At 38.0% G+C, this 19173-nt stretch overlaps 1 protein-coding gene across 1 annotated transcript; it reads left to right on the forward strand.

The window, feature by feature from the left end:
* The first annotated feature begins 319 nt into the window (after positions 1–319).
* LOC113465594 lies at positions 320–16562 on the forward strand. The gene is made up of 5 exons (XM_026820243.1): positions 320–805; positions 1437–2427; positions 7803–7916; positions 9610–9701; positions 16414–16562. The coding sequence occupies exons 1-5, from the start codon at positions 556–558 to the stop codon at positions 16560–16562; spliced, it is 1596 nt and encodes a 531-aa protein (XP_026676044.1). The 5' UTR covers positions 320–555.
* The last annotated feature ends 2611 nt before the right edge of the window (positions 16563–19173 follow it).

The raw sequence follows: 19173 nt of genomic DNA on the forward strand, positions 1-19173 counted from the left end.
TTAGTTAAATTACTTAGGTATTTACTTTAAAGTTAATGATGATAATTTTCTTCTAGTTGCTTTAGGACTCGTTAGTGAGGAACATTCAACAAATAAGAGTATATCATTCACATAATTTTCTTAGCAGCCGAAAGTAATTTGGTTCCGTTATTGTCATTTTGTCTGTGGAAAATATTTCCCCTGAGAATAACATCGAGGTGCAAACAAATGCGTTCCTTCATATAATTAGGTACCATCATTGTCTAGTGTGAAGAAGACTACACATAAAAATTATTGAGAATGAAAAACAAAGTGCAAAATTATGGACATTGTTCTTGGTAATATTGAGGAGGCAGCAGCAATAACAATAGAGAAAATGGTAATCTGTACGGTCCCGGTGTTTCACTTGTAAGGAATAATGAGCGTGACAATGACATTAACTGCCTCCCACTTCCACTTCCATCTCACCTGAACCATTTCTCCGAGGTTTGATGATTTAGTATTCAACCAGTTCAGTCTAATATGATACGCCTTGTAGTTCACACAGTCGCCTTGTAGTTCTGTATAACGTTCGCAATGTTTCCGTACGAGTTTAAAGAAAAGCGTGTTGAATCGGTCACTCAAACCAAATGGTGGCTTGCTGCCGGGCTTTGCGGTTTGTTTATAACGACGTGTTTCATAGCCATCACACTGTGGCTTGGTATGAACAATAGTGCTAACTATACGCTCCCTAGTTATAACTTTAATAAAATCCCTATTCCATCCACAACAAAACCACCTCCACCTCTGCCAGAAATTTATCCAAGTGCTTACAGATTCCTGCCAGGTGAGATAAATACTAGGGGATTTTTGGCGAGATTTACCAACGCTAATAAGTTCAATCCGTGTGAAAACATTTCAAAACAGACATTTGACTCTCTACACTTTATAACATTGTATGCAAACGGTCATGTTATGAGGCTCTAAAAATCTTTCGTTATCTAGTTCACGTATTGGTGAAACCTTGGCATTATGGTGCTTCCAAAGAAGAACAAACTATGGATTTCGATTTTCTATGAAAACCCATTTGGTACGAGAATAATACCTACCTCATCTAAAAGTGCGGCAGTGTGATAGGCCAAGTTCAGATAAAAATTATTTTACTAACACATGCATTTTCTGCAATATCAAGTCTCAAGTTTCCAACGCAGCGGTAATGTTAAACTGACTAATGACCCTTTCTACTTAATTCCAGGGTGATTCCGGAGGTCCGCTTCTGCTTCAAAGGCCAGACAAGCAGTGGACAATTATCGGCGTGGTATCTTGGGGTATCGGTTGTGCCCAAGTGCTGAAATCCTGAGGACAAATATTAAGAGTAAGAAGGGGAGGATAGAAATAGTGCATGAGGAGAAGGTTGTGGAGGCAACATAAATATTAAGAGTAAGAAGGGGAGGATAGAAATAGTGCATGAGGAGAAGGTTGTGGAGGCAACATCAATATTAAGAGTAAGAAGGGGAGGATAGAAATAGTGCATGAGGAGAAGGTTGTGGAGGCAACATCTCCAACGAGTGTAAATGAAGAGTTACATGAGAGTACCGAGATTGAGATAGAGGATTATTTAGAGGAACCATCCGTAGTAAGCTCCTCTCAATCAAACTATGTTCATTCCTCTCTTCCTACATCTTCTTCCACTGTGGCTACCTCGAGGAATACGTTTGAGACGACAGATTCTTCTCTGAAACAGACACCACTCGCTGACAGTCTCCCCGACACACAAGGTGATTCTTCCGTGACTAGAAAGAAAAGTCAGGCGCTCTATCCTGCATGGAGTGAACCAGATGTTCCGGAACAAATGGACGAATACCAATTCCAACCAAGCAGAAGAGTCTATGACAATGCTTTTGAAACAAAAACTACGCCACCGTTCACTTACACTACAGAAAACAGAAACAGAGAGATTCCGGTAAGAGAACATACAATAAATAGAATCAGACCTTTGGAGGATCCCTATATTTTGAATAGAGATCCAATCTTGCCTAATATAGCTCCGTTGCAAGCTGATTCATTTCAAAATGAAATGTCTGTTCCTAGAGATCCATTGATGTACAGGAAAGACCAACTCATGCCGAGTAGAGAGCATGACATCTTGCATGTAAGTAACGACATCAAAAATGAAAATGACCTTTACTACGTCACATCCAAAACTCCCACATCCAATCCAATGCTATCCTTCCTTCAGAAACGTATCCAGGATATACATGACTGGCTTGCCGTCAATGGAGGGGATAATAAAGTGAAAAACGCTGACTGGCTCCAGGTGATTCAATCCATCAATCAGTCTCTCACTGAGAAGAACGCCACAATCATTCTAAACAAGATCAAAGAGATGTATATGAATTCTAGTGAATTACCTATGGCGTCCCTGATCTACCCCACTGGTAACGGTAGTAGTCCGGAGGGGATAATAAAGTGAAAAACGCTGACTGGCTCCAGGTGATTCAATCCATCAATCAGTCTCTCACTGAAAAGAACGCCACAATTATTCTAAACAAGATCAAAGAGATGTATATGAATTCTAGTGAATTACCTATGGCGTCCCTGATCTACCCCACTGGTAACGGTAGTAGTCCCTTTCTCTCTCCCTGCTTCCCCTACACACAACACAACCACAGACTCTCCGACTATACCTAACTCGCACTTCCACTTTTTCTCTCCTATGGCATACATTTCTGCCCAATATGTTCCAACATATACTCAATTTCTCATCAACATATCCATTCTCAATCTCAATTTCCTACACAGTTTGGTACATACCAGTCCACAATAATGGCCAGGTATGGCACACATAATATATGTTACCTACATCCACACAATAGACACAGATCAAACACACATTAGAACACTGTTATGCCAATACCTCTCAACAGTCCTTACACTCTTCGCGCCCAAGCTTTGCATTTATTTGCATTTGGCACACATATGTTACTTGTTACCTACATCCACACAATAGACATAGATCAAACACACATTAGAACACTGTTATGCCAATACCTCTCAACAGTCCTTACACTCTTCGCGCCCAAGCTTTGCATTTATTTGCATCATGATCTTCTCTTTTCCAACATTTTCTTCTTTTGGGCACGAAGAGACTGCCATTATAGATATATCTTTATATAAATCAAGAAAATACAATTGAAAAGAAAACATACAAGGAAAAGAGATTCCTTGACATATCAAGACCAGTGTCACATATGACGACTACCGAAGCCATTCAAGCCAGATCAGTTTGTACTCCAATTCACAAAGAGATTCCTTGACATACCAAGAATCAAGACCAGTGTCACATATGACGACTACCGAAGCCATTCAAGCCAGATCAGTTTGTACTCCAATTCACACGTACCTACTCTGGGTATGTTATTTTCCTTAAATACATCAATGAAGACCGAACCAATTCTAATGGGGAGTGGCTACTACACAAAACCAAAAGACGCAGTAATTTCTGCAGGAAACCTATGTCAAAGAAATTGACAAATTGCATTGTTCTTCGCATTGCCCTGTAGGCTTGTGATTCCAATAGGTGAAAATCATAAATATCACTCCTAGTAAATGAAAATCTTCGTAAAGTTATTTGGTATTTGTTGATTGTCAACTCAACAAACAAACAATGTGCTGCCCAACTGCCCAATCTCCAATTTGAAACCCTAGTATACGAGTAACTAACACCAGAGAATTAATTTATTGAGGAAAAAAAATTAGGTATTTATGTGCAATGTAATATGTAGAATTATTGTAGAGAGTGAAACCGAGATTTATTAAAAGAAAAGAAATTCTCGGATAATTACCGGTAAAGTAACCATCTCACTGTTTTCGATTCGTACGAAACATGTCTGACGCCAGGTTCATCTTGAGACAAATTGGGTCAATGAGGCAATTAAACACTTGAACGGAGAAAGTGCATTGGAAAAATACAAACAACAATTAAAGTAAAAAAACTAATCGAAGATAATCGTGTTCTAAATGTTAAATGCAACAGACAGTGATGTTCAGTGTGATTGGCACAAAGCAAAACGGTTTCTATTGTTTCTTCATGAGTCAAGTTTTAACTTTTTGAAAGTCAGTCTTTTCAGAACACGACTGGATTCTTTTATGATTTTTGATACTTGAAATAGACGAAATGAACTTGGACTGATACTTACAATAGGAACTTGGGATTTCGTTTTGTTTTATTTTTTAAAATGCAAATCAATTTGTTCTTAAGGTGTGTCCATACATGGTTGACCGGCCGTCGATCGATGTCTACTGAACCGTCCACACTGCCTCGACAACATAGATTCACCTCGTCGATCTCGATCCACGGCTGGTCGACTATGTTTGGACACACCATTACAAATTATTTTAATGATAGAAATCAAGGATTAATCTTCGGGGGATTAAAATTGAAATAAATTGTACAAATGGCACGGAGTGCATAAATTACCTACCGGGGAGTCGTGAAGGGGGAGGAATTTTGTGATTCAGTTACGTCATTCCATTGGCACAAGAGACATCGAATGTCTTGCACAATTACACATCATCATGGTGAATGTCTCAGCTATGAGTCAAGTTTTAACTTTTTGAAAGTCAGTCTTTTCAGAACACGACTGGATCCTTTTATGATTTTTGATACTTGAAATAGACGAAATGAACTTGGACTGATACTTACAATAGGAACTTTGGATTTCGTTTTGTTTTATTTTTCAAAATGCAAATCAATTTGTTCTTAAGGTGTGTCCATACATGGTTGACCGGCCGTCAATCGATGTCTACTGAACCGTCCACACTGCCTCGACAACATGTATTCACCTCGTCGATCTCGATCCACGGCTGGTCGACTATGTTTGGACACACCATTACAAATTATTTTAATGATAGAAATCAAGGATTAGTCTAGGTAGCACAAAACAGATGCCTCCTATTTTGTGATTCAGTTACGTCATTCCATTGGCACAAGAGACATCGAATGTCTTGCACAATTACACATCATCAGAAAACAGATGCCTCCTATTTTGTGATTCAGTTACGTCATTCCATTGGCACAAGAGACATCGAATGTCTTGCACAATTACACATCATCATGGTGAATGTCTCAGCTAATGAAATCATAATGAGGGAAAAACATTGGTTTTCATCTCTAGAACCAGAAGAAAACGTAACGCAATATACGCATGCGCGTGATGATAGAACATTGGAAAAGTCAATAACCTACCAGAAGTACCACGTAATACTTGTACCCACTGTTAAATACCTATAAGGTTCTCAATTGATTGAAGTATCGAAATGTAAAAACAGTTTTGATCAATATGCTTCTAAATATAGTGCAACCAACAAATATTGCAGAACCAGAAGAAAACGTAACGCAATATACGCATGTGCGTGATGATAGAACATTGGAAAAGTCAATAACCTACCAGAAGTACCACGTAATACTTGTACCCACTGGTAAATACCTACATATAAGGTTCTCAATTGATTGAAGTATCGAAATGTAAAAACAGTTTTGATCAATATGCTTCTAAATATAGTGCAACCAACAAATATTGCCATCAAAACGAAAACTTTCATTTATTTAGGAACGTACACGTACACCTATTCTAAAGTTGCATTAGATTGAATAGATAAGTGTCACATCCTAGTTTCTGTGACAACTGCAACTTTCTTTCGAAAATTGAGAGCAATATTTCACACCAAAATTATCTTCACATCATCATCGATTGAATAGATAAGTGTCACACTGTCACATCCTAGTTTCTGTGACAACTGCAACTTTCTTTCGAAAATTGAGAGCAATATTTCACACCAAAATTATCTTCACATCATCATCAAGAACTGTCACTTTGGTTTGAGTGAAAGTTGAGAAAACAAACATATGAAACATTTAGAAAAAGAAATTCACCAAGTTCTTTCATTTATTTAGGAACGTACACGTACACCTATTCTAAAGTTGCATTAGATTGAATAGATAAGTGTCACACTGTCACATCCTTGTTTCTGTGACCACTGCAACTTTCTTTCGAAAATTGAGAGCAATATTTCACACCAAAATTATCTTCACATCATCATCATCAAGAACTGTCACTTTGGTTTGAGTGAAAGTTGAGAAAACAAACATATGAAACATTTAGAAAAAGAAATTCACCAATATCCCGGTAAGAGAACATACATTAAATAGAATCAGACCTTTGGAGGATCCCTATATTTTAAATAGAGATCCAATCTTGCCTAATATAGCTCCGTTGCAAGCTGATTCATTTCAAAATGAAATGTCTGTTCCTAGAGATCCATTGATGTGGAGAAGCCGTCAATAGATGAAGTTGAGAGGAAGTGACGTGTAATACAAGTATTAGGAGGGAGGGAGGAAGAGAGATGCATAGATAGATAGAGGAGGGAGAGAGGGAGGGAGCAGAAGAAGTATTGGATTGTTTATCGGGATGGAGGAGTCGAAAGGAGTAAAGGGGGAGAGGGAAAGGTGGATTTCAAGGAGGGGGAGGAAGAAGAGAGAGGGGAAGAGACATTTATTTCGTACAGGAAACATAAATATACAGGAGCTGACCTGTGCATTTACAACTGCCAACATGAATTGGGATTTGGGGAGGGTTGAAGGAGAGGAAGAGCGGAGGAGCGAGACACTCATAGATGGAGATCGCCCACCTCTGTGGCCAAGTGATCAAGAGCACTGACCCTCAACCCGGAGGTGCTGGGTTCGAATCCTGGCCATGGCGGACATTTTCTAACCAGACTTTTGGTTCTTCGATAGGCATGGATGTAAAAGAATATGCCTTGAAGTAATACGAAAGTGGTAAAGAAGTACAATATTAAAAAAAAGTGGCAGGAAGAGGTATGAGTTTGATGAGCGAGTGGTATACATTTTAGTCCTTCAAAAAACACTAGAGAAGCCAACAGAACCCAAAGCAAAATGTTGAACAATTCGATCTTGAACCAAAGTTATATTGGTCTATTTGTATAAGGAAAACCCAAGTATTTTGAAACCCTCTACTTCGACATACGCGCGTGTATGCACTCCACAATTCACAAATATGGCAAAGGAAAATACGGTTCCAACTTTCAAGTCATATTGTTAAAGGTTTACTAAGAATAATCCCATCATACCATAAAACATATTGTTGAAGGTAACTAAGTTTGATTGAATAAGTACAAGTTGAACTGCCTAAGCTCTTTTTCCACGCTTTAAATGTGACCTAGTAGAATTCAACAAAAAACTGCAAGTCAAAGCTGTATCGCGGGTATTTAACGTAAATTTTATGAACCCTCATAATGTTTTCCACCCTAGTGGTCACAAGAGACACAGAATACTCTCTATTAAATGGTAGCGTACAGGAAAAAGTGTGAAAACTGTTAAGTTAGAGTAAGTCTGTAAGTTTGACACAATAGGATAAAAACTTCCGTGCACAGGAACTAGGTACTTTTTTTTTTCTTTGGAAAAATTCGTTCTTCGTTAAAGTGCTGCAGCAAGTTCGAGTCGTATAAATACAAAAGCTATTCTTCGCTGAACAACCTGTGGCATAGCTCCAGTCCACCTAGCAACGACATGAACACAGTTTCAAATTATTATAATCGAGTGCTGACTATGAGGCAATTGCGGCATAACTGTTGTAATCAAGGGTTAACCTGTTAGGTAATTTTCGTGATTAATCGACGTACAAGATTCACATGGTGATGTTGTTCCCTAATTTATTTCCATGTGATAAATAACGTTTAATAAATTACATATCGATTGTGATAAATAACGTTTAATAAATTACATATCGATTAGTTTATTTTTTCACTGATAATTTCTGTTTCAGCCTTGGACTCAGGCTTATGATGGGAGAGTTTCCCGTGGAAAAAGCTTTCGAACATCTGGTCAAGGAATCCTCCAAGGGTTGGAAACATCTCAATTGTGATACGCTATTTCCCAGGTAAGAAATGCACACATTTTTATTGAATAAATTTTTATTCAATTGAATTAAATCGAGGTAAAGCATGGATGGAACTTAGTTTGTTGAATTGAATCTAATTCAATTCAAAGTTGTTATTTGCAGTTGAAGTTTTGCATAGAAGACTCCATTGGGGCAATCTGCTTATTTGGTTTGATTTTGACCCTTAAAGCATGGATGGAACTCAGTTAGTTTGTTGAATTGAATCGAATTCAATTCAAAGTTATTTGCAGTTGAAGTTTTGCATAGAAGACTCCATTGGGGCAATCTGCTTATTTGGTTTGATTTTGACCCATATTATTGGGTCTTATTTGGGCGTCATAGATTGCCAAAATTTACCGATTAACTAACAACTGCTACATGATAACTAACTCCTCCTCCTCCTCTGTATACCTCCGTACAATAGGTAGGTAAAAGAAATAAAACTCTAGAAAAAGTAATTAAGAACTTCTGGGTCATTGGGCTGAAAAAATACCTGTAGAAGTGTTATGGAAAAAATAATGAGTTAAAAATTACTTTTTCCTCAAAGTAGATGGACTATTTTTTCGGATTTTTGGTGATAGAATTTTTCCTTGTTGGTTGCAATGTGCAATGGGGGGTTTCTAATGTCAAGGTTGTGGTTCTGGGTTTTACATGACTGAATTTTTGGAACACTAGGTACAGAATAGACTGCATCTGAGGTTCATCATTTATGCAGCTAGGGAAACCAGAAATTCTACCGCGGTAAACAATTTGGTGAACATAATGACAGCTGATATCTGTTAGGTTTCATGTCATAGTGGTGCAGTCTGGTTAAAATGCAGTTTTCTCTCAGGCCAGTGATCAATCAGAGAATTGCATTCACTAGATGCAGATTTCTTTGGGAAAGTAAAGAGTGCGGAAAAACGAGACATACCTATTACTACTGAATAATAATAGAAAATTGGAAATATGACTTCCTCAGATAATTTTCAATTCGAGTATTGCAATCAGAGAATTGCATCCACTAGATGCAGATTTCTTCGGGAAAGGAGTGCGGAAAAACGAGACATATTACTACTGAATAAAAATAGAAAATTGGAAATATGACTTCCTCAGATAATTTTCAATTCGAGTATTGGTAAAAATTCAAGCGTTTTTAGCTCATCCCTAAAGGGAATTAAGCTAAAAATGTCTCCGGATCACCCAGTTAAGTTCAAGTTACCAACATAACCTGGAAGTCCCAAGTCTGTTAAGTACAATATGTCTATTGAAGACATCTTGTACACTTGTACCTAACAGGCCTAAAATGCCTATTGTAAAGTCCAAAACTCTCCGAAGCTCTGATCATAAAGAAAGTACTTAGATAAAGGTATAATATACACGTAACTTCCTATAAGTAGCTAGTGTAGAACATTATCACTTCCAATGTTTTAAATTCTGGAGAGCATTCAAGTTACCAACATAACCTGGAAGTCCCAAGTCTGTTAGGTACAATATGTCTATTGAAGGCATCTTGTACACTTGTACCTAACAGGCCTAAAATGCCTATTGTAAAGTCCAAAACGCTCCGAAGCTCTGATCATAAAGAAAGGATTAGATAAAGGTATAATATACACGTAACTTCCTATAAGTAGCTAGTGTAGAACATTATCACTTCCAATGTTTTAAATTCTGGAGAGCTGGATATCCATTATTTCTTTTTCATTGCACAAAGCTACGTGCATATTGGCACAGATTGTACATTGTGGTCACTCGAATTCCAACATCGGGTGAGTGCTAAATTCCAGATGGAAGGAAATTCAAATGGTAAAGTCCCATATGTATATCGATCTGACCATATTTCTAGTTATTTTTGATCCCGATTTCTTTTGTCAGGCTGCTCGATTCAATTTTAGACCAATATTGGTACTATTAGTACCTAAGAAAGAAGGTCGTGAGGATGCAAGTAAAACAAAAGAGGGAAAGGTACTGTCAAAGAAGAAATTGCCAAACTGTATGACGTGAATATACTCGTAAAAGCACACAAAACGGGGGGACCAAAGAAATTGCCAAACTGTATGATGTGAATATAAAAGCACACAAAAGGGGACCTAAGCTGAGGACTGACAGAACGCCCCAACAACGCAACGTCAAAAATTCTTAAGTTTAACTAACTGCCACACAAGATTTTCTGAAGTCCGAAAGAAAATTTGTGCTGTTCCTCTCGGACTTTCAAATTTTCCTCTATTTACTCAAAAGTGAAATTATTGCTCTAAGAAAAATCATAACAAGATTGGCCGCCTTTCTATTCATCATTCAACTGGAGATGACATAGGAATCTCACAGACCTTGTACTAACTGGAAAATGAACAATTTATACAAATTCTTCTTGAGGAATATAAGTAGTCATAAGTAAGCTTGTAAGCGATCTGTGTTGTTGGGCTTTCGACTGCGAGCTTTTGGCTAAAGAATTCAAAAGCAACTAATAGCATTAAATTACAACGGTGCAACAACGCAACGTCAAAAATTCTTAAGTTTAACTAACTGCCAAACAAGATTTTCTGAAGTCCGAAAGAAAATTTGTGCTGTTCCTCTCGGACTTTCAAATTTTTCTCTATTTACTCAAAAGTGAAATTATTTTTTAGTTCGTATTGTTTCGAACTCAAGACGCAGTCTTGTTGTATATTGCTTCTTTCTTTTCACAACGGTGCAACAACGCAACGTCAAAAATTCTTAAATTTAACTAACTGCCAAACAAGATTTTCTGAAGTCCGAAAGAAAATTTGTGCTGTTCCTCTCGGACTTTCAAATTTTCCTCTATTTACTCAAAAGTGAAATTATTTTTTAGTTCGTATTGTTTCGAACTCAAGACGCAGTCTTGTTGTATATTGCTTCTTTCTTTTATTCTTAAAGGAAAGGAAATGATGTTTTTGTTTCCGGTAACGTAAAAATATCTCGTTTCAGGAATTGTTTTCCTCTTTTTTAGGTACTTTAACTTTATTTTTAGTTCTGCTCCCACGTTCTTTAAGTAGATATCTACAACTCTCTTTAGTATACTTTTCTCTCTCATACTTATTTTTCTCTCTCTTTCTCTCTCCCTATTTCCCCTACACACAACACATCCACAGACTCTCCCACTATACCTAACTCGCACTTCCACCACTTTTTCTCTCCTATGGCATATATTTCTGCCCGATATATTCCAACATATCCTCAATTTTATTTCTCATCAACATATCCATTCTCATTAGGTACTTTAACTTTATTTTTAGTTTTGCTCCCACGTTCTTTAAGTAGATATCTACAACTCTCTTTAGTATACTTTTCTCTCTCACACTTATTTTTCTCTCCCTCTCTCTTTCTCTCTCCCTCTCTTTCTCTCTCCCTACTTCCCCTACACACAACACATTCACAGACTCTCCCACTATACCTAACTCGCACTTCCACTTTTTCTCTCCTATGGCATATATTTCTGCCCGATATATTCCAACATATCCTCAATTTTATTTCTCATCAACATATCCATTCTCATCTTTCTCTCTCCCTGCTTCCCCTACACACAACACAACCACAGACTCTCCCACTATACCTAACTCGCACTTCCACTTTTTCTCTCCTATGGCATACATTCCTGCCCAATATCTTCCAACATATACTCAATTTCTCATGAACATATCCATTCTCCATCTCAATTTCCTACACAGTTTGGTACATACCAGTCCACAATAATGGCCAGGTATGGCACACATATGTTACCTACATCCACACAATAGTTAAGTAAGCTTGTAAGCGATCTGTGTTGTTGGGCTTTCGACTGCGAGCTTTTGGCTAAAGAATTCAAAAGCAACTAATAGCATTAAATAGCTTGTAAGCGATCTGTGTTGTTTCGACTGCGAGCTTTTGGCTAAAGAATTCAAAAGCAACTAATAGCATTAAATTTAATGTCTAATAACATATCGAAGATTCAGCAACATTTCTGATAGATTCATTTCCCAAGCTTGGCACAACTAGAACATTTTTATATTTTTTCAAGCTGTCTGATAGATTCATTTCCCAAGCTTGGCACAACTAGAACATTTTTATATTTTTTCAAGCTGTCAGGGATTGAAATTTCTGATAGATTCATTTCCCAAGCTTGGCACAACTAGAACATTTTTATATTTTTTCAAGCTGTCAGGGATTGAGGAAGGAGAGGGAAGTATTGTAGGATGTCGGCTGTTTCCACAAACATGTTCATGAATTATACATCAAGCATACCCGCATAACAATATTATTGAACATTTATTATGTATAATGCATATTTATGTTGTTCATGAAGCACTGTGGTTCTAGTTAACGCTACATGTCTTTTCCATAGAAATAATAAAAATATTTCTAGTAATTCTTTCCAACAACAAAAATAACATTTCTTACGCTAACACTCCTCAACTCCTCATGTATACCTGCAAAATGTTATGAAAATATTTGCACATAATTTTTCATAAGTAGGTAGGGTACCCTACCTACACACTTGGGTACCTATTCGTTTACTTCTTCAGGTGTGTTTGTTTTCCAACTTTGAACTTAAAACAACCACACAATAGACACAGATCAAACACACATTAGAACACTGTTATGCCAATACCTCTCTACAGTCCCTACCCTCTTCGCGCCCAAGCTTTGCACTCATCTCCATCATGATGTTCTTTTTTTCCAACATTTTCTTCTTTTGGGAACAAAGAGGCTGCCATTACACATATCTCTATATGAATCAAGAAAACACAATTGAAAAGAAAGCACACAAGGAAGAGATTCCTTGACATATCAAGACCAGTGTCACATATGACGACTACCGAAGCCATTCAAGCCAGATCAGTTTGTACTCCAATTCACACGCCCAAGCTTTGTACTCATCTCCATCATGATGTTCTTTTTTTCCAACATTTTCTTCTTTTGGGAACAAAGAGGCTGCCATTAGACATATCTCTATATGAATCAAGAAAACACAATTGAAAAGAAAGCACACAAGGAAAAGAGATTCTTTGACATATCAAGAATCAAGACCAGTGTCACATATGACGACTACCGAAGCCATTCAAGCCAGATCAGTTTGTACTCCAATTCACACGTACCTACTCTCACAATTTGGTGTTCACATGCAAAAATAATGCATCAGTAATTCCCAGTCAGTGGGACATATCCAAGTAAAAGTGACACAAGTTTCTAATGAGTGGGATGAGACACCATTTTTGTATTCATTGAAGTAAAGAAAAAAGTGTGATTTTTTTTCAATATCCCACAAGTTATTAGTTTTTCCCCCATCCAAAATATTGTCACCTACGTTTCTAAATCAGTGGAAAGCTGGGAACAAAAAAGGAAGGGGATTTTTCTCCGAAATAATTATACATTTTGAGAAGTTACTTACTCTTATTTCTCATTGTGTTTTTGTAGGAAGATACGGGGGAGGAAGAGGACAAACATTTTAAAGGGAAATACAGGGAAGGGAGACGGGAAAAAGCGGCATAAATATTCCCAGTCTTGGAAAATAATAGAATATTCTCTTTTACACTACCAGGATGAGACTAAAACGTCCCTTTACCCCCGCAATCTAAATAAGGTCTTGGCAAATTATTATACAAGAAATTACAAATTAAACTTACTTATTGCTATCGAGGAAGGAAAACCCAGGCCCATTGTCTGGCAAGGGAAAACATCCGCCGTTATATACACTATGACAGCCCACGAACAGTCGGAATAGAATAGTCAGACATCCTCCAGTCAGCATAAATTTCAGACATCCTATTTTCTGGAACAGCATAGATACTGTAAGTAGAACATTATCATAAATTATTTGTGCAGCGAAAATCTTCGGGGGATTAAAATTGAAATAAATTGTACAAATGGCACGGAGTGCATAAATTACCTACCGGGGAGTCGTGAAGGGGGAGGTATCTACCGTCCGGGGGTGTAGAAGTACCTTTAATAGGAGGGAGGGATGAGAGATTGGGAGCTATCAACAGATAAAGGGGAAGAGGAGGAGATCCTACTATCAAAAGTTTAGAGGTAGCTTCAACCAAAGGAGGGGAAGGGAGGGAGACAGAGGGGAAAGATAGGGAGAGGGGGAGAGAGGTATGTACCAACAGGAGTAGAAGGGTGGAAGATTGGGAGCTATCAACAGATGAAGAGGAATGTGGATGTACCAACCTCAGCAAAGGGAGAGAGGGAGGGAGGGAGGGAGGGGGGTTCCTACCCGGAGTCTACAGGTAGGATCAGTGAGAGGAAAGGAAAGGGGTGAGAGGGAAAGAAAGGGGAATAGGAAAGGGGGGGGAGCTTTGTGCTACCTAGACTAATCCTTGATTTCTATCATTAAAATAATTTGTAATGGTGTGTCCAAACACAGTCGACCAGCCGTGGATCAAGATCGACGAGGTGAATCTATGTTGTCGAGGCAGTGTGGACGGTTCAGTAGACATCGATCGACGGCCAGTCAACCATGTATGGACACACCTTAAGAACAAATTGATTTTCATTTTAAAAAATAAAAGAGAAGCCGTCAATAGTTGAAGTTGAGAGGAAGTGACGTGTAATACCAGTATTAGGAGGGAGGAAGAAAGATGCATAGATAGATAGAGGAGGGAGCAGGTGAAGTATTGGATAAACAAGAATCGGGATGGAGGAGTCGAAAGGAGTAAAGGGGGGAGAGGGAGAAAGAGAAGCCGTCAATAGATGCAGTTGAGAGGAAGTGACGTGTAATACCAGTATTAGGAGGGAGGGAGGGAGGAAGGAAGAAAGATGCATAGATAGATAGAGGAGGGAGCAGGTGAAGTATTGGATAAACAAGAATCGGGATGGAGGAGTCGAAAGGAGTAAAAGGGGAGAGGGAAGATGGGTGGACTGCAAAGAGGAGAGAGAGGGGAGGAGACATTTATTTTCGTACAGGAAACATAAATATACAGAAGCTGACCTGTACATTTACAACTGCCAACGTGAATTGGGATTTGGGATAAAGGAGCGGAGGAATAATAATAATAGACTCTTGAGTGGGAGGCAACCACTAGGCGAGGTTAACGCCGAAGGTGTTAACCCCACCTAACCCTTAGAGCTCCATTATTATGTGGTCAAATTCTCAAATAAATGAGGATAAAATTCCATACTTCGGCAGGAAGAGGTATGAGGGATAAAGGAGCGGAGGAATAATAATAATGGACTCTTGAGTGGGAGGCAACTACTAGGCGAGGTTAACGCCGAAGGTGTTCTCTACCACCTAACCCTTAGAGCTCCATTATTATGTGGTCAAATTCTCAAATAAATGAGGTGAGGAATAATAATAATAATGGACTCTTGAGTGGGAGGCAACCACTAGGCGAGGTTAACGCCGAAGGTGTTCTCTACCACCTAACCCTTAGAGCTCCATTATTATGTGGTCAAATTCTCAAATAAATGAGGATAAAATTCCATACTCGGCAGGAAGAGGTATGAGTTTGGGATCGAACCCACACCCTCCTGTTTATCAGGCGAGCGTCTTGACCATTACGCCACCGAGGCAGGTGCGTAGGAGCGAGAGACTTGTAGATGGAGATCGCGAAAGAGGTGACAGGAAGAGTTTGAGGCATATTAGTCCTTCATACACCACAGAATCCAAAACAAAATGTTAAACCCTATCTTGAACCAAGTTTCTATTGGTTTATTTGTATTCTAAGGAAAGCTCGAGTATTTTGCAGCCCTCTACTTCGACATTCGCGCGTGTTTGCACTCCACAAGTCACAAATATGGCAAAGGAAAATACGGTTCCAACTTTCAAGTCGTATTGTTTCATACACCACAGAATCCAAAACAAAATGTTGAACCCTATCTTGAACCAAGTTTCTATTGGTTTATTTGTATTCTTAGGAAAGCTCGAGTATTTTGCAGTCCTCTACTTCGACATTCGCGCGTGTTTGCACTCCACAATTCACAAATATGGCAAAGGAAAATACGGTTCCAACTTCCAAGTCGTATTGCTTCATACACCACAGAATCCAAAACAAAATGTTGAACCCTATCTTGAACCAAGTTTCTATTGGTTTATTTGTATTCTAAGGAAAGCTCGAGTATTTTGCAGCCCTCTACTTCGACATTCGCGGAATAACATGACCTTACTGCAGAATCGGCTGGGATACGCAAATCATAGCTAAATTTTAACCTCGCCAGCTCGCCACAGATGAATATGTCTCCGTTGTGTTACGTATTCTGTCCTGAGCCTCAGTTGTTGTGTCTTTTCTAGCAACGATATGAACACAGTTTCAAATTATTATAATCGAGTGCTGACTATGAGGCAATTGCGGCATAACTGGTGTAATCAAGGGTTAACCCGTTAGGTCTAGCAACGACATGAACACAGTTTCAAATTATTATAATCGAGTGCTGACTATGAGGCAATTGCGGCATAACTGGTGTAATCAAGGGTTAACCCGTTAGGTAATTTTCGTGATTAATCGACGTACAAGATTCACATGGTGATGTTGTTCCCTAATTTATTTCCATGTGATAAATAACGTTTAATAAATTACATATCGATTAGTTTATTTTTTCACTGATAATTTCTGTTTCAGCCTTGGACTCAGGCTTATGATGGGAGAGTTTCCCGTGGAAAAAGCTTTCGAACATCTGGTCAAGGAATCCTCCAAGGGTTGGAAACATCTCAATTGTGATACGCTATTTCCCAGGTAAGAAATGCACACATTTTTATTGAATAAATTTTTATTCAATTGAATTAAATCGAGCTAAAGCATGGATGGAACTCAGTTAGTTTGTTGAATTGAATCGAATTCAATTCAAAGTTGTTATTTGCAGTTGAAGTTTTGCATAGAAGACTCCATTGGGGCAATCTGAGTTTGTTGAATTGAATCGAATTCAATTCAAAGTTGTTATTTGCAGTTGAAGTTTTGCATAGAAGACTCCATTGGGGCAATCTGCTTATTTGGTTTGATTTTGACCCATATTATTGGGTGGTATTTGGGCGTCATAGATTGCCTAAATTTACCGATTAACTAACGACTCCTGCATGATAACTAACTCCTTCTCCTCCTCCTCCTCCTCCTCTGTATACCTCCCTACAATAGGTAGATAAAGAAATAAAACTCTAGAAAAAGTAATTAAGAACTTCTGGGTCATTGGGCTGAAAAAATACCTGTAGAAGTGTTATGGAAAAAATAATGAGTTAAAAATTACTTTTTCCTCACTATACTATACTATATACTTTTTCCTCAAAGTAGATGGACTATTTTTTCGGATTTTTGGTGATAGAATTTTTCCTTGTTGGTTGCAATGTGCAATGGGGGGTTTCTAATGTCAAGGTTGTGGTTCTGGGTTTTACATGACTGAATTTTTGGAACACTAGGTACAAAATAGACTGCATCTGAGGTTCATCATTTATGCAGCTAGGGAAACCAGAAATTCTCCCGCGGTAAACAATTTGGTTAACATAATGACAGCTGATATCTGTTAGGTTTCATGTCACAGTGGTGCAGTGTGGTTAAAATGCAGTTTTCTCTCAGGCCAGTGATCAATGAGAGAATTGCATCCACTAGATGCAGATTTCTTCGGGAAAGGAGTGCGGAAATACGAGACATATTACTACTGAATAAAAATAGAAAATTGGAAATATGACTTCCTCAGATAATTTTCAATGCGAGTAGGTATTGGTAAAATGTCAAGCGTTTTTAGCTCATCCCTAAAGGGAATTTAGCTAAAAATGTCTCCGGATCACCAAGTTAAGATCAAGTTACCAACATAACCTGGAAGTCCCAAGTCTGTTAGGTACAATATGTCTATTGAATACATCTTGTACACGTGTACCTAACAGACCTATGTAAAATGACCATTGAAAAATCCAAAACGCTCTGATCAAAAAGGGAGTACTTAGATAAAGGTATAATATACACGTAACTTCCTATAAGTAGCTGGTGTAGAACATTATCACTTCCAATGTTTTAAATTCTGGAGAGCAGGATATCCATTATTTCTTTTTCATTGCACAAAGCTACGTGCATATTTAGATAAAGGTACAATATACACGTAACTTCCTATAAGTAGCTAGTGTAGAACATTATCACTTCCAATGTTTTAAATTCTGGAGAGCAGGATATCCATTATTTCTTTTTCATTGCACAAAGCTACGTGCATATTGGCACAGATTGTACATTGTGGTCACTCGAATTTGAACTGTGGGTGAGTGCTAAATTCAAGGTGGAAGGAAATTATGTAAAAGTCTGATATGTATAGTGTATACCTATCGATCTGGCTATATTGCTAGTTATTTTTGACCCCGATTTCTTTTGTCAGGCTGCTCGATTCAATTTTAGACCAATATTGGTACTATTAGCAAGGTACTAAGAAAGCGAGTCATGAAAATGCAAGTAAAAGAAAAGAGGAAATACCTATAAAATATTGTCAAAGAAGAAATTGCCAAACTGTGTGACGTGAATATAAAAGCACACAAAAGGGGACCTAAGCTGAGGACTGACACAACGGTGCAACAACGCAACGTCAAAAATTCTTAAGTTTAAAAAGGGAAAGGTTACGCAGGAAGTAAAAGAGAATGTCAAAAGTACCGCAGGATACTCCCAAACACATTTGAGAAAACAACACAAACAGACAGCTTAGACCATTTGGTCAATGTTGATGACTACTTGATGCAGATATACAAGCGACTAAAATGTCAGGGACTAATTTAAAGCTGCAGACTTTTAAAGCTGGTTGGAACAATAAAATAAAAACAAGCCTTTGGGAGTTGACAAACCAATAAAAAAAAAGAAAATAGCACATTCCGCAATGATTGTACATTTCAACCATCCATGGCATCGTGACGAAATGTCTCCTTGAAAATACTGGGACTGAACCAAGAAAATTTGATATTTCTGGAAACTAACCGGGAAATGAGAATATTACGACTTGCGCCGACAGGAAGTACATGAGGAGCACCTAACCTCAGCCCTGGACTGGAGAGGTAGCAGCTGATAATATTAAAAACTAAAAATGAAAAGAGATACTCAAGAACATAACGCTAAAACCGTTAATCTGGATGTCACGGCACAATGATAATAATAGACACGCACAACCTAACCTAGAAATACAATCAAATCTATGACGTGCTACAATCATCATCAGCAACACTGGAATCATAATATGGTTTACTCTAAAGAAAAATCATAACAAGATTGGCCGCCTTTCTATTCATCATTCAACTGGAGATGACATAGGAATCTGACAGACCTTGTACTAACTGGAAAATGAACAATTTATACAAATTCTTCTTGAGGAATATAAGTAGTCATAAGTA

Source organism: Diaphorina citri, unplaced genomic scaffold (genome assembly GCF_000475195.1).
Source record: "Diaphorina citri unplaced genomic scaffold, Diaci psyllid genome assembly version 1.1 scaffold131, whole genome shotgun sequence".
NCBI lineage: Eukaryota > Metazoa > Arthropoda > Insecta > Hemiptera > Psyllidae > Diaphorina > Diaphorina citri.

Excerpts from the sequence above, each read along its gene's own strand:
- LOC113465594 (XM_026820243.1), top strand. The coding sequence starts at position 556 with ATGTTTCCGTACGAGTTTAAAGAAAAGCGTGTTGAATCGGTCACTCAA. Across the intron at positions 2,428-7,802 it reads AGTCCGGAGGGGATAATAAA|CCTTGGACTCAGGCTTATGA; the intron begins GTGAAAAACGCT and ends TTTCTGTTTCAG. Across the intron at positions 7,917-9,609 it reads TGTGATACGCTATTTCCCAG|CTACGTGCATATTGGCACAG; the intron begins GTAAGAAATGCA and ends CATTGCACAAAG.